The sequence below is a fragment of the Cornus florida genome, unplaced genomic scaffold (assembly GCF_030987335.1).
Source record: "Cornus florida cultivar Cherokee Brave unplaced genomic scaffold, ASM3098733v1 CherokeeBrave_3.0.0_Hap2_Chr03, whole genome shotgun sequence".
Classification (NCBI taxonomy): domain Eukaryota; kingdom Viridiplantae; phylum Streptophyta; class Magnoliopsida; order Cornales; family Cornaceae; genus Cornus; species Cornus florida.
This window is the reverse complement of record NW_026775573.1, coordinates 88,898,387-88,915,296: the sequence shown is the minus strand read 5'-3', so window position 1 is coordinate 88,915,296 and position 16,910 is coordinate 88,898,387. Positions and strand designations below refer to the sequence as shown.

At 38.1% G+C, this 16,910-nt stretch overlaps 1 protein-coding gene across 2 annotated transcripts in view; it reads right to left on the bottom strand.

The window, feature by feature from the left end:
- Positions 1-986: 986 nt before the first annotated feature.
- LOC132300844 (anaphase-promoting complex subunit 1) overlaps positions 987-16,910 on the bottom strand; it is a 129,881-nt gene continuing 113,957 nt past the window's right edge. For both annotated transcript variants that reach the window (XM_059798096.1, XM_059798097.1), the window contains exons 36-37: positions 16,693-16,791; positions 987-1,877 (exon numbers count right to left, since the gene is read on the bottom strand). In XM_059798096.1, coding sequence (XP_059654079.1) covers positions 1,479-1,877; positions 16,693-16,791 — 498 coding nt within the window. In that variant the 3' untranslated portion in view covers positions 987-1,478. The remainder of the gene's footprint in view (positions 1,878-16,692; positions 16,792-16,910) is intronic.

Below are 16,910 nucleotides of genomic sequence, written 5' to 3'. Positions count from 1 at the left end.
ATAGTAAGAATAATAAGTTTACAGTAATAATAGTTAATAATAATAATAATAGTTAGAATACTAATAAGTTATAATACTAATAATTTTAAGTTGATAATAATACTTCAATAATGTTAATAATAATAATAATAAGTTATAATAGTAATAATATTGAGCTAATAATATTGATAATAAGTTAACAAAAATTATACAAACGAGTTATAATATTAAATTTTTTAAGAATGATACTACGTTAATAATAATAATAACAATAATGATAACATTAATATTAATAAGATAATAATAGTAGTAGTAATAAGAAGTTAATAACAAAATAACATTATTAATAATTTAATAATAATAATAATAAGTTATTAAGACAAAAATAATAAGTAAACAAAATTAATAATAGTAAGAATATTAGTTAATGATTATAATAATAAACAATTAAGTTATAATAGTAGTCATTAGTAAGAATAATAAAAAATAATAATAATAATGATAAAATAATGAATTTGCATAATAATAGTAAGTTATTAATAATAGTACTAATAAGTTATTAATAATAATAATAATAATAATAATAAATTTGTAATAAAATTAAGTTAATAAGTATATCTTGTTGCCCTATATAATAAAGTTAGATTTTTTTGAAAACTTCAAAGGCACGTATGGGAAGATGTTTTAATTTTTCTTGGACTTTTCAGTTTGGACAAATATTTTGGGACAGGTTAAAAAGAAAATATCAATAACTAATATGAGACATAGGGAGTATAACTTTTGAGGTAAGTATGATTTTTTGTACTCAAAATGTGCTGTATAAAGAATGAACCTAGCCATACTCATTTTAAAAATTTAATGTTAACTTAAATAAAGGAGTTGACATTAACATTAGATGAAACCATAATTGTCACTCTTTCATAGACTGGAATTAATATTCTTCACGAATCACGCTGGCTTCTAAATTTTGTAGCATATCACAATTCACCAGTGTGAATAAGCAGCCATGGATAACTTTCTTTCCTGTTTAAGCATACTTGCCACTTGATGGAAATCGTATTCATGAATTGATAACATCGTCCACCCTTACTATAGCATTTAGCATTGAGATACAAATTAACTACTATAATTAGGGTTTTGACATTAGAGTTTTCATATTGCAATGATTAAAAACTACAGACCTCCATGAATGTACAATTGTAAGTTGTTGATAATATTCTAGTACAATACATCTGTTTTACATTACATGGCACACAGTATCCAATGACATGAGATCGGTATCTTCAATCCCCGGAATTTGTGCTTTGAAGGTTGGCCAAATTATAGCATCCTGATGTTAAAATCAGGTTGGCCTGTGGCAAGCATCCGGATGACTTTGTCTTTGTTCATCCTTTTCGTAAAACTCAGCTCCGGAGTCTCTTTCTCCATTTCACAGCAGTAAAAGTTACCAAGATGTAGAAAGGGCAGTATGTCAGAGCTCATTTTATTTAATGCAGGCCTCAAACATCAACCTGGGAAGAAAACCAGAGTCTATCGATCTCACCAATTACATTGATGTGAGTTCTTGGTAATAACAAACGCAGCAAGGGAACTGAAGATGTGTGGCCCGGCATGGGTTTGATTTTCCCCACAGCTGTAATTATTACAGATGATGCTGGTATGCTGTACCACTGGAGATACCAAGAAAGACGTGTTGAAAGCTTCCCCTCTTGAGTTTCCCCGATGGGCCACCTACCTGATTTCATATAATTATATACATTGCTTTTTAAACCTTGTGAATCATTTAAGAGCTCTTCCACTCGCTTCCTGAGTGAACCTAGAAAAGTAGATTGAACAATGCCTCCTCTGGAAGTAGTCAATCTTCCATTTAGCAGAGCTTCATTGTAGGCTAGAGCAAGCTGCATACACATGATTGAGACATGACATTAAATCAAGTAGCTCTTTCGATATATGTAAAAAAAATAAAACAATGTCAACCTAGGAAGCTGAACAAATAAGTGAATAAAAGCAAAATGAATTGACAGGCTTTAGCCAATTATAAATTAAAGACAGGGATTAAACATCATATGAAAGAGATAATTTTCTTCACTCAAATACTTTGAGAAGTCTAGGGAATGCAGCAATATCATAGATAAAAATCGTCTCTGGCACAACAATACATCTGTCCCAGCCGGTGAGGATAATTTGAGATACACGTTAGGAAAATATTGGGATGCCGGTAAGGAGAAAGTTGAGATGCACGTTAGGAAAATGTTGTAATGCGAGGCCAACGTCCCAACATTTTCGTAATGTGTATCCCAAATTATTCTCACTGGCTGGGACAGTTGTACTGTTGCGCCAGAGAGGATTTTGATCCCAATATCACACCAACTTGGCCCTGATTTCTGATTTTTATCGAGTCATTTGGTCCTATTCTTTTAGTTGAAACCAGAGTAAAGAGTTAAAGTTCTCTATAATCACGAAGAAAATTAATAAAGATAGCATTGGTTAGCTAATTATACTTCAAACCTATTGCTAAGATATGGGTGGGACAAATTATTTTTTTGGGAACTGACTTTCTGAAGACACTTTGTATGTTTTTAAGGGTTAAAATTTCTGCCACTGGCCGGGTGTTTTTCCTCTTTTGTGTGCCACTAATACCATTTCAGAAAGGAGGTCGTTGTGGAATGGTTTATCGTCCAATGCCCATGTGATAAATGGTCCTTGACTTGCTATAGGAGACTGGAATATAGTGAGATACCATCATTAAAAGGTGGATGATCTCAAGATCACTTAAGCACTCTTAGATGAATTTAATGGAGTTTTGGACATGTTGGGGTGGATGACCTGCCAGTTAGGAATCGAAACTGGCCCTGGTCTAACAAACAATTCATTTCAATGAGAACTCTACCCAGATTGGATAGAGGTTTAGTGAACAATGTTTGGCTCAATCAATTTACAGATTCTAAGCTCATTAAACAGCTACTCATTTCTCTGATCACTATGGTATGCTTGTTAAATAACATTGCTAATGCTCTCAAGGTCCTAAGCCTTTCAAGTTTTTGTAATATCTGGTGTATGTAACCTGACGTGGAGGACATTATTGCTAGAACTCGGGCTATAAACACTATTGGCAATCGTATTCACCAACTCATGAAAAAATTGAGGATTCTTAAAGTGGAGATTAGGAGGAGAAATAGGGAGAAAGGGTCTGTCTAAAGAGCAAATTGTTAGAGCAAAGGTTCTTTGCAAGAAGTTCAACTTCACTTGCTGCGAGATCCTTTGAATGTTGAGCTTTTTCAGTCAGAATATGCTGCTAAAAATGTTCTCGAAAGCTCAAGAGCAATGTTGTTAAAATCACGATTCTAGATCGTAGAATCGTATCCTAGCACCCCAAATCGATCCGAATCGCACATAAATCGTATCTGTGGTAGAATACTAGGTAGAATCGTAGATTCAGTTTATTTTTTATTTTTTATTTTTTTCACGGTTGATTGTGATTTTTCAGTGAATATAAGGGATGAGTTTTTCTGGGATAGTTGTTTTGTTTCTAACTTTTGGTTCTTGACTTCTTGGTTTTAATTTTCTTTAGTTTTGACCTAATAAATTGTTACTTTATATTAGACTAAGTTCATGCTTAATGTTCATACAATGAAAAAATTGTTCATTCATTCCTTTAATACAATGCAGATATTTTTGACAGGCAAAAACAGGGGTGTCTATCACCCAATTTTTATAAAAATAATGTTAGTTACTTGTTTATTATTATTTTGGATTTACTTTTTAATAAAACTCAGTCGATTCTTCTTGTACCTACTACCTAGCATCTACTGCAAGTTAGTATTGTCTCTCACAATTCAAATTGAATTGCTGTTGTATAGTTGTCATTCGAGGTCACAAAGATCCCTCGAGTACCAACCAGCGGTGAGGTGATCTGTTTGCGCTCAGACAGGGGACTGACCTTTAGGGTTGACGATCGGAGCATTGAACGGAGAAGGGATGTTCTTAAATCATATCTGGTGGGTCAGTTTGATCAAGAGGTAGGTTGTATTGCAAAGATTTCTGATTGGGCCTCATCGTGCTGGAAGGTGGAGGGGACGTTTGAGGTTTTTGTGTTGCCGGACTCCTTGATCTTGTTTCGCTTTCCATCTCGACAGGCAGCACAGAGGGTTTTGGAGTATGGAAGAAGGGAGTTGGTGGGATATTGTGGCCCAAATTTGGTGCCGGATTGCAACGCGACCCGCTTATGACCCGACTACCTGTTGGATGCAACCATGGAAATTTTTGACCCATTCTTTGCTCATGGGTGGTGGACCCTAATTATTCTCTTGTAACCCAATATATAAGGGCGCTTAGGCTTTGGAGTGGGGGAAGAGAGAGACTCTGAAATTCGTACTGAAACAGAGTGGGGCTGAAAACTTGAAATCTCCGATTTTACATATAGTGAAAACTTTCGCCGGATCCCAACTGTGGACGTAGGCTGTTGCCGAATCACGTATAAATCTGTGTTCTTTGTGTGGCGTGTTTACTTTTCCAGTGGTGATTCTTGATTCGACTTGGGTTCATTGGGTTTGTCATAAAAGTTGGGAGACGCCTTTCTCATGCTTGACAACTAGGGGTATACAACGGGATGTATTGGTCTATTGAAAGAGGAGGGTATCTGTTGGATCTTGGTCTACGGCCTTCCCTTGCATCTTTGGTGCGATTATCTGGCAGAAGGTATTGCTGAGAAGTGCGGGGGTTTCGTGGGGATAGAGAAGGATGAGAGGATCGATCCAGAGAAGTTTGTTGTTGTGGTCAAAGATGGTGGATTCGTTCCAGATTTTGTGATCGTGGAGAATGAATGGCTTGCTTTCAGAGTTTCGCTTTCTGTAATAACTCCTCCAACAATGGAAGCGACGTTGGGATGGGCTACTCATAAGGTTTATGCGTCGGGTCCTGAGGCTGGGATGGGAGAATGAAGAGGGAGGATACTGTGGTGGATCGACCGGTAAAAGAAGATCATAATGGGTCTCTGCAGGTGCGAGTTGTGCAAGGTAAGGGACGAGTGGTGGTCCACGCAAAGGATAAGCGCATGAGGGAGGAGCGGCATGATCAACGTGTCAGCAAGACACTTAACGGATATAAGATAGGTATACAGCTAGTGGGACATGTGTCGAAGACTGTGTGGTGAGGGGCTCTCGGTCACGTGATACGCAACATAATTTAAAGTTCTCTGGGTCGGGCCGTGGACCTGCGGATAAGTAGCACAGTGGGTCTGGTGTTCGTGGGCCTTTATATAAAATGAGAGGACATGTTAACTACAGCAGAAATGGGCCTCCACCAACTATTCATTCATCAGGCCTTTCCTCCAAGGGCCCTATGGCTGGGCTTAACACTTGCAAGCCACGTCTAAAGGAGACTGGGGGGATGAATACCTGCTTTAGGATGGGTTGGACTAACATAAACAGATTTGGGCCACTCCATTTTGCTAATAAAGCTTCAGATTGTTTTGATGGGTTGGGTCAAACAGGGGGTGAGTGCAGGCTTGGCCCATTTAATAAGGCCTCCAACTCAAGACAGATTCAAAAGATACACGAACTATCTGCAACTAATCTGAAGTCTAATGTCCTTCGTTGTCATCCCCGACCCAGTCATAGTAAATGGTTGCGAGCAGATAAACAAAAATAGTGTGCAAAAGAGGTTGTAGTTGATGGTTCCATTGCGGGTAGGTCTTCTTTCTCTCACTCAGCTCCATCTTCTTCTTGTGGGGGACCATCTTCTATTACTGCAAATCAGAGTAGAAGGGAGGAGGGGCCACCTCCTACTTTCCGACCTGCTGGAGGACTGAACTGAGCTCACCAACTGTTAGAGAAGATGTGTGTAATGAGAAGACTGTTGTTTGTGTTCGTAGGGACATTTGCATCACCCTTAATGATGAGTCGCCAACATATTTGTTGCAAGAACTGAGAAAACACATATTACAAGTAGACGAGCAAGTGTGTATTGGCCCGGACTTTCAGGTTGATAATCTGGTGGGTAGGAGTAGTTCCATTGATTGGCTGTCTTGTGACAATTCTGAGTAGGAGTCGAGATGGGATGAAGGCAGTGTGAGGATGGAGTAGCGGGAATGGCCTTGTGACGCCTTGACATGAGATGGGGAAGATTCTTCTGATTTGGGTTTTGTTAAGCCGATGGCTATGATGCCACCGGAAGGGACTTGGGGGGGGGGGGGGGGGGGGGGGGGCGGCGGAGGGGGGTGCAGTGCTTCGGTGATCAAGGGAAGGAATGGGTAACGGATAATATTAGGCTGACTAGTGAGTTATTGGGCCTCCCTTCTGAAAGGAAGGATGAACAAGCTATGATGATCTTTAAGGAGACGGTGGAGGGGAGGGATGTGGGGTTGAAGAAGGAAACAAATAGGGGCAAGAGAAGTTCTAGAAAGAGTTCGTCTGCTTGGAGAGGGGAGAGGGAGGTAAGGAATCTCATTTGCTATGTCAACTATGAGGGAAAGGAGGGGGTGGGGAGGGAGAGGGAGGAGTAAAGGGGAGGGATGCGCCATTGTTTCCTTATAAAGTTTCGAAACATTTCGTGGAATGTCTGTGGTCTTAATGACCCGGATAAGAGGAAGGTGGTAAAGGTGTCAGTGAGGAAGTGGGGGGCACATGTGGTTTGTTTGCAAGAGACATAGATTCCTTCGTTATCGGATAGGGTAGTGATGAGTCTTTGGGCCGGGAGATTTGTTGGGTGGGATACTTGATAAGCGCCGAATATTGCATATTCAAGCGCCCTAAATTGCATTAGTTAAGTCCATTATTTGATTTTATTATGCAGATTATCTTCATTTGTGCATTTTTGTTTATTTTCAGGTTCATTGGCTTAAAAGAAGCAAGAATGATGTTTTTGTTGAAATTTTGAATGCAAAGTGCTCAATGCTGAAGCTTGGCAGCAGTGGAACCTGACTTTTGTCGCCATTTTTGACCTAGCAAACTCAAGAACTGGACTTCCATCATAACATGAAAGATTTAGAGCTCTGAATCAGCTTTCCAAATCTTCAAGCGGTTCGTCATTCGGAGTTCAGAGCAGAGAGTTATGATCTTCCTATTAGAGGTGCTCAGAACTGCCTGGCAGCAATGAGTTTCTGCCTTGATCTTCAATTTCGACCAACCAGACTTGAGAATTGGATCTCCACCAAAACATAAAGTTTTTATAGCTCTAAATCAGCTTTCTAAATCTTCAAACGGTTTGTCATTCGGAGTTCGGAGCACAAAGTTATAGCCGTTTTACCAAAGTAGGTCCGAGCGAAGCAAAGCAAGCATGGAGCAATCTGCTCCGTTTTCGAGTGCTCGAGGCCCTATTTCGAGCACTCGAAATTCAGGCAGAATGCAGCTCGGGACTCCTCATTTTCAGCCACTTGCTTCATTGGTTTCCTCAATTTGAATCTCCCTCTTTTATGAAGTGGTTGGGAATGTTTTTGGAGGAGAGAGAGGGCTTTGTTGGAGGAGAGAAGGCAACCAAAGGCCACATATATCCTATCCTTCATTTTGAGAAGAGGAGAGGAGAGAGAAGAGAGCAAAGAGGGTGGTGTTCTTGAGTGCTATAGTAGGAGCTCGAAAATGGAGATGGAGGCTTCTCTTCTTCTTCATTCCTTGTAGCCATGGGTAACTAAACCACACCTAGGGAGGTGATGAAGCCTCCCCTTGTTGTTCATGTTTTAGATTAGGCTATGTTGGGGATTATGATGTATACTTTTGGCATTTTCATAGTTAGAGCATATCATCTCATGTAATGAACTCTAACACTTTTAAATGATTAATGTGAGTTTCTTTTGCTTGTCTTAATGATCTTTGTATTAATCTTATTGCTTGCATTCTCATAGTGACAATGGGAATCAAACTATGATTTGTTTTCAAGGCATGTTGTTAGAAAAATGGATAGTCCATTGCTTAGGAATTTCCTTTGATGGGTTATGCTAGTTTCCTACCTCAAGTGCTTTATCATTTGGTTATAAACTTGATAGTTCTTGCTTGAGTGAATATGTTGAGGGCTACACTTTAGTTTAGGTAGCTCAAATGTATGAATTTTTGAGGGATTATTCTTGTTTAATGATTTAATGAACTTTTCCAAGAGTGTATGGTAACATAGTGTTGCTATATATTCCATAACCATTTTATACATTGTACCTCCCCAATTTAGCCTTAGTCTAGCATGTACTTAGGGTGTAGTGTGGATTCATCTTCCTAGTATTTTCTACTTGTATCTCACTTCCTTTAATTTAATTGCAATTTATTGTTTTATGCATTTCAATTTTTTAGTTTAGTGACAAACACACAAACCTTTTATAAACCTCCCTCGTCATTCTAAAATGATTCTAGACATTTAGGTTGTATTAGACTAGCGCAGTCCCAGTGGTTCGACTTACCCGACCAATAGCCCTATTTTACAATGATTCGTGCTATTGCGAAGGTTGATGTTAATTGACCAACCAATCAATACTTTGGAGGATGTTGGGACTTCAGGGGGTATCCTTGTCATGTGGGACAAGAGATGGCTATCAAGGGTGGATGTTTGGAGGGGAAGATTCTCTATTTCATGTGCTTTTGTTATGGAGGAGCATGGATTTAGGTGGGCTTTCTCCGGTGTGTATAGCCCGGTGGAGGATGGGGAGAGACATGTTCTGTGGCATGAACTTGGTGTTGTGAGGGGTCTGTGGGCCCTTCCATGGTGTGTTGGTGGGGACTTTAACGTAGTGAGATCCCCGTCGGAGAGTTCTTCAGGAGGAACGTGGTCTTCAGCCATGGAGCAGTTTTCGGACTTTATTGACAGCCATCACCTTATTGATTTGCCAATGGAGGGCGCTTGTATCACTTGGGCTAGTGCCAAGAAGGATGGTACACTATAGATTCTTGGTTTCTGGAGATTAGAAGGAGCGGTTTCCGAATGTGATACAGGCAACTTTAGCCAGACCGGCGTCAGATCATATTCCGTTGGTTTTGGACTGTGGAGGGAAGAGCTCCCGACGCACTTCCTATCGTTTTGAGAACATGTGGCTTAGGGTAGAGGACTTCCAAGGGAAAGTCCGTTCTTGGTGGGAGGAGGTTACAATGGTTGGCACTTTCGAGTTTTTTTTTTTTTTTTTGGCTGGAAAGCTTCGGTTCTTGAAGGCTGAGATTAAAAGGTGGAATAAGGAGGTGTTTGGGAATCTGGAGTGGAGGAAGAATAGGGTCCTTGCTGAGTTCGACAGGTTGGAAGGTTTGGGTGGTATTGTCGAGGCTTAGAGGAGGCGGAGGGCGGACTGTCAGATAGAGTTTGCGAAGATTGCTACTTTGGAGGAGATATCGTGGCGTCAAAAGTCACGGGCATTATGGCTCTAAGAGGGTGACCACAATAAAAAATTCTTTCATAGGTCAGCTAATGCTCATAGGCTCACGAGAGGGGTAATCATATTGGGCGGATTTTTGTTGATGGTGTGGATCTATGTAGGGAGGAGGAGGTGTGCTTGGGGATTGTCTCATACTATCAGAAACTATACACTGAGACATACAGTTGGAGACTTAGACCTGGTGGCTTGCTTTTTTACTCGATTTCAGAGACGGATAGGGAGGGTATGGAGGTTCCTTTCTCCGAAGAGGAAGTTTTGAAGGCGCTAAAAAGTTGTAATGGCGACAAGTCCCCGGGTCCGGATGGTTTCACTATAATTTTCCCGTTGGAGAGTTGGGAGGTGGTCAAGGGTGAGTTAATGGGGACATAACAGGAGTTTTATTCTTTTGGGCGGTTCGAGAAATCTTTGAATGCTACTTTTCTTGCTCTCATTCCCAAGAAGGGTGGTGCCATTGATGTGAAAGATTTTAGACCTATTAGCTTGGTGGGGTGTTTATACAAGCTGATAGCAAAAGTTCTCGCGGCGAGGTTGGGGGATGTTTTGGACGAAGTTATTTCAGAATCTCAAAATGCTTTCATAGTGGTCAGCAGAAGCTGGATTCAACGCTCATTGCTAGTGTTGGTCCTACCTTTTAATTAGGGTTTGCTCTTTTAAACGTCAAAAGTCTATTACAGGTTCTCTACATTGAGTTCTAAGTAATTCTGGCATGAACAATGCATATTATTGATCCTCAGGGGTAGCTTGGTCATTCCACAGTGTTAAGAAGACTATTCAAATCATCTAAGGAAGGTACATTGTCTTTAAGACTCACTGTGTAGGTCATTTAGGGTTGGTTACAAGCCCTAACACAGAAGTTGATATTTAGCTACAGAGCATTTCAAGGGCAATTAGGTCTTTTCACACGTGTTATATCATAATACACTTGTGTATGGTAGTACATTGTATTGAATTGCTTATATTCTCAAGTTGATCAAGTGTTCACACAGAAGGCAGTGTATATTGGTAAGTGTCACTACGAGGGCATTTTGGTCAAAGCAAATTGCTGAGAATTCTTGTGACACGTGTCATGTGGTCCTAGTGTGAGAATATATAGGCTGTCATTCTTTGCTTAGTGATTAAGCTTGCCATATATTCATATACATATATTCACATACACAAGGCTATCAATGAGCTTGCATGTTAGAAGATATTTTCTATAAAGGTGGTAGGGGTATTATGGTACATTAAAAGAGGGAATTACATATTATTCCGTGGCCAATGATTGGATAATGGTGATAGATACATTTCCTCTTTGAGATAGGATTTGTAATTCAAGGAGAACTATATATATGCTGTTATAGCAATTTTTTATGGTTTAAGCCTTGAAAGAAAACCCGAAGGCAAGCTGCATTGAGTGATAAAAGTAAGTTGAATATGAACATACATTTATGAGATTATTTGCAATGATCAAAGCTTGATTTGAGTTCAAAAATACACTCAAAGAATTCACAAGAGTAGAAGATCAAATGGAGGCATGTTGCTGTGATTTTTGCCGGTGCAGAAGATGGTTTGGAGGTGTGAGTTTGGTTTGAGCTTGTTGTGGTGCTGAGACAAGGTTGAGGTAAGTGTAACTTATTCTTTTACATCTGCAGAAAGTATGTTTGTGACCATGTTTTAGCTGCATTTGATTTTGATGTCTCAGGCCTGTGTCTTAGCATGTCTTACTGGTTTAGCTTGTTAATTTGAACTTAATATCACCATATCTTGCTATGAGTTCCATTATTATCATCTGAGCAAGTTTCTTGATTTAAGCGGAAGCGATAAGACGTTCACATGGAATGAGGGTACCTTGAATCCTTAAGGTGGTACCTTAAATCCACAACGTGATAACTTTGAATCCACAAAGTTGAATAAAAATTGTAAAGCAATTAAAATATTATTGATAAATTGAATGAATGAATTTCTCTGCTGTCGCAATATATGTTTTTATAATAGAAAAAACCTAACACTAGAAGGAAACTAAAATCTAATCCAATAAGGAAACTAATTCCTAAAGGAAATTAAAAATACAAGTAAACAAAATTAAAATTATAAAGAAATTACCTTAAACTAAAAACTCTCTAAAAATATAAAATAAAAATAAACAAATAAACCTAATAAAAAAAATATTGAATCTGTCCTACATCAGTCTTCTCCACTTTAAAAAAACTCGTCCTCGAGTTTAATCATATTTGAGTATGAACAAAATTCGATACCATGGACGCCTTGATCTTGATTCTTCATCATCAACTTGCTTCAATTTCTTCCATAGATGTGGGTGAATTACATAACCAAAATACTAAGTTTTCTGTGTTGCACAATATTTTCGAACACCAATGTGAGAAAACGTTACCATTTTCTTATTAGAGAAAACTGACCCACCATCGATGAAGTTACCTTTTAAAGCCAACACAATTTGATCGTGAATACCAAGATCAATGACCCGGCCAACCTTTTCATTCGCCATCCAAGGATCAGGATCAGGATCAGCACGAATTCCATCTTCAGTATTGCTGCCCCATTATAAAATAAATGCAACATTGCATGAATTTCCATCAAATTTGGACATATTGAAAGGCATACAAAGCCATCTAATGTTATTCCTAGTGGCATCAACTTCCTTGGTATTTAATGCCTTGTCGGAAGAGTGTGACCCATAACCTATAATTGTAGTCATCTTAATCAAAATGGGTTTGGCAGTACCAATATCATTAGAATCTATTTTACCATCCCTTCCCCAAAAAACATACCACCCAATATCTTCAAAGAAAACAATCGACTTTCCATGTCCCGAACACCCTACTGTATTCTCTTTAGTTGTTCTATTCATACTAATTGGAATGTTCCGAAGTATTCTTGCATCAACCACATCTTCAATATTAGAAACTACGTCAGTTTCCAATTTAGACACTACACGCCTTTCTTTTTTCAATTTGGAAGCTGCCAACTGATCCTGCCAAGACTCTTTATCATTGAGGTCTCCCACTTCAATTAGATCTCCATTAAACACCAAACCGTGATGGCCATCTTCATCCTCTTACAAGTTATGATCATCAGTATCTTTGAAAATTGGGTCTACATGATTACTTGGCTTGCAGCTATCCTTAGGCTTCACATTGGACAAGTCAATGCAATTGTCCTTGTCATCATATTCTTTCACTTCGACCTCACCCAAACCACCAGTTAGCTCTTCTAAGGTGGTCATTGAAGCTGTGTTTTTAGAAGCCTTTTCAAGTATTCCCGTTGCGACTAGCGTGTGGAAAACTTCATCATCCTCAACTACAGTACGTGTAGCAATAAAATTTCGTTCACAATTAATCTCATCAAAAACACTTGTTGCTTTAACAAAATTTTGATTATTCTTGATGTCACTATCTTTCTTGTAAATTCTCTATAGAATTTTTGACAGATGGACTCTCTTTCCGACAATTCCAATATTTTTGAAACATCAACTCCTCATAATTTGATGGTAGAAATTTAGCCATGAACATCCGTTTAATCTTGTACCATGACCCAACAGGATGTGATCCTTCCCTCCTTCGATGAAACTATATTTGTTCCCACCAAATCGAAGCCGATCCTATAAGCTTGAAGGCAACAAGCAGAACTAGCTTGTTTTCAGGTACATCAAAATATTCGAAAAATTCTTCAACTTCTTCAATCCAGTCTAAGACATCTTCAATGATAAAACTTCCATTGAAAGTAAGTAGACCAAGTTTTACCTGAAATTCACGATTGTTATGTCTACCTCAATCACGGAATATGCATTCCGCATCATCTGAAGAATTATCGAAATAATCCGCATAGGCTGGAGGCCTACGTGGATAAACAGGAACATAACCCATGCTCAGTTGGCTGCAAGACACATCATCAGCGCGAACATGAACTAAACCACGAACCTTGTTGCCACCAATTCCAAAACCAGTTGCTACGAACCGATCTTGAGTATGCATGGCTGCCCAAGGGGCCTTCACTCTGTGATCATCGTCGACAAAGTGGGTGCTACCAAAACGAGCAATCGTCATCAGACCAGGGTATGACAAGGCTCTGATACCAACTGTTAAGCGGAAGCGACAAGACGTTCACATGGAACAAGGGTACCTTGAATCCACAAGGTGGTAACTTTGAATCCACAAAGTTGAATAAAAATTGCAAAGCAATTAAAATATTATTGATAAATTGAATGAATGAATTTCTCTACTATCACAGTATATGTTTTTATAATAGAGAAAACATAACACTAGAAGGAAACTAAAATCTAATCCTATAAGGAAACTAATTCCTAAAGGAAAATAAAAATACAAGGAAACAAAATTAAAAATATAAAGAAATTACCTAAAACTAAAAACTCTCTAAAAATATAAAATAAAAATAAACAAATAAACCTAATTAAAAAAATATTGAAATATGTCGTACATCATTTCCATAGTTGAATCAAGGCTGTTGAAGTTGAGATTTGCACAAGAATAAGGTCAATACGTAATTTGAACTTGTGAAACCCTAGTTCTTGAAGGTTCGGCAGAATTGAGCCTATATATGAGTTGTACCAGTGTATTCATGTTATATTCATCTTGATTATCATCTGAGCATGTCTGTAATGAATATACAAGGCTGCGGATTTCATCTCTGAGTTTGTGGGATGCAAAATTCCTATTTAACCTCTCAAACCCTAGTTTCAGCAGAATGAAGACAGGGTGTTTGTATTGATACATTGAGCTGATTATTCATTCTTATCTTGTGTAATAGCTTAAGTATTATTGTAATACATCTTTTTATATATATTTGGTGAGCTGTAAGAGCTTGCAGGGTCCAAGCAGGGTTGCTTAGGACAGGGGGAGTGCAGAGTGCTCTTGGTAATGTTAGTGTGTGTGTAGAGGCTGTGAAAGCTAGTGTTTCATCTTGTACAAGGGTGTGTGCAGAGAGTGAGATAGCTAAGTGTGTAACTACTTGCAGACAACTAGTGGAGGTTTAATTGGCTAAGGCCAAGAACCAAGGTTTTTCCCTATTGAGGGAGTTTTCCTTGTAAATGCACTGAGTACTTATAAGTGTGTGTAAACTTGTTGAATTTGTCATCATCTTTCTCACACTATATTGATCAAACAAAGAAGAAAAGTTTATACAAGAACGAATTCACACCCCCCCTACCTCTTGGTTCATCAGCTAGTAAGTGTGTGGATTCTAAGTTGAGTAGTGGTGTTTCGGGAGTTCTTTGTAAGCTTGATATTGAGAAAGCTTACGATCACGTTAGTTGGAGTTTTTTGCTTTATAAGATAGAGAGGCTGGGTTTCGGGGTGAAATGGAGGAGGTGGATCGAGTTCAGCATTTCGTCAGTGAGATTATTCAATTTTTCTCTTACTATCAATTGGACTAATTATTTTTATACCAACAATAATAATAATTTGACAAGAAATAAAAAAATAATCAATTGATTTTTGAAAAAAATGATAAGGAAACCGAAACAAGTCTCTCTATCATCGAATACAACAAGTAAGCTTTTTTTTTCTTTTTTTTTTTCTCTCTCTCCACTTTACGTATCACTATTTAGTTTTAAAAAGTAATTCTACATGTTAATCACAATCACTAAGCCAATAATGATGACAAAAAAATACAATAATAAAAGGAAATTGAAGAAACCAAAAATAGGAAATTGTATGACTGTTGTTAAGGAAGAGATTGGAAGCGTGCCACTCGCCCCCAATAGGTATTAGCCTAATTGGCTCTTCTCTTAAGAGTTGTTTTGTTTTTGGTCACTATAGCACATGTAAAAGGACTCCTCTCTTTCTCTCTAAAAACTCTCTCTATATTAAAGGGTTCCTTTCTTTCTCTCACTAGAAGCCCTCTTTCTCTCTCTAAACTCTCTCTATAGACTTTTTTTTGGTCATTATGTAACTCTTCCATGTACTTGACTGACGTTTTCGATGCCATATGCTTTTGTTGAGGAGATCGAGAGTGAACTTGATAGGTTCGGAAGATGACTTTTAGAGGATTAATTGGTAAATTGTTTTGGTTAAGTTTGGGGAAATTATTTTCCTCCGTAAAAGATTTTCTTTGAATTTGGGACTTCCAAACACCGAAAAACACAAAAAAATATTTTTCAGAAAATGTTTTACGCTCAAGCAAACGGAGCCTATGTGTCTCATGCTCTGGACTTTGTCAAAGAGATAGATAAATTATGTGTTCAGTGGTTCAAACACAAATACTTGAGGAAAGAATTGTTTTGAAAATTTTCTGCCTAACCACTATTCCCTCCATCCCACATATTAGTTGTCCATCTTTGGAAAATATGTAGAGAACCACTTCTCTAACACACAAACTTCAACTAAAAAGATTACCGTCTTCTGAGATGCATAAAAAAGCAACCACACAATCACCACACAAACCCCAGAAAGCAACAAAGTAGACCATACCAGAATCGCGAACGACGAAGAAAAAGCCGTTGTTGTAGAACCCCGCGAACACCAAAAAACACCGATCGAGACTACAATAGATAAAAAATAGGTCCGAAAAAACACCACTTCCTTGCATGTGGATGTGATTAACACTACTTCGTTGCAAACAGATCCCATCTTGGAATCTCTTCAAAACCCTTCACACCCACTAGGGTTTACACAAACTTGCCCTAGGGTTTCAACTACAAACCTAGAGCTTTACAAACCATGGTTTGATACCATGTTGACTTTAAGATATAATCAAATCAAGAGTAAGTGATAAAGGAGAAGAAGAAAAAAAGAAGAAACTGGATGAGAGGAAAAGAGAGAGAGATGGGGAAAGAGAGAAAGAATGAAAGAATACTTTCATCCTTCCACCACATTCTATTCATAATAACAAGTTTAAGAAATTACACATAAGCCCCAACATTATATAAGTAATAACAAATAAGCCCCTGACAACATTAATATCCAATAGCATCATTGCATCTAGACCATCTTTGTACTCTCTCCTCCTTTATGCATGCTTCAGCTAAACCCATTTACAAAACCATCCGTCCACACAACATTGTCAGAAACATGGATATCTTAGTGGTTTAAACCTAAGTGACCATAGTATATCCAATCATAGATGGAAAATGCTACGAAATAACTGCATCTCATCCAATTCTACTCAAATCATGTCAACTTCAATTGCATCAACTCCAACCTAGGTCATATTTTATACTCTAAACACCAGTGGCATCATGCAATTTATTTCATAGATTCTGGTAGCATGAAGTACAGATAACTTTATGAAAAGAAAAAAGTACAGATAATTTATCTCTCAACAATTCAAAAAAGTACTTCAATTGCTTAAAGAACAAGATATTTCCTTACACAAATAAAAAGTTCGTAGAACAAAGTACTAGCATCACAGAAAATTACCTTCAAACTAGAGATAAAGAGTGAGTCACTAAGAATTGAACTATTACTGGTAACCTCATCAGTCATAGAGCCAATCATTGTGTATAATGACAAATAAACCTGCATAATTCACATGAAAACAGTGAGTAATGCAAAGAAAATAATTCATTAAAAAAGAGAGATGAAAACAGACATATGATATAACTCGAAGGGATAGACCAGTCAAGTATCAAAATATC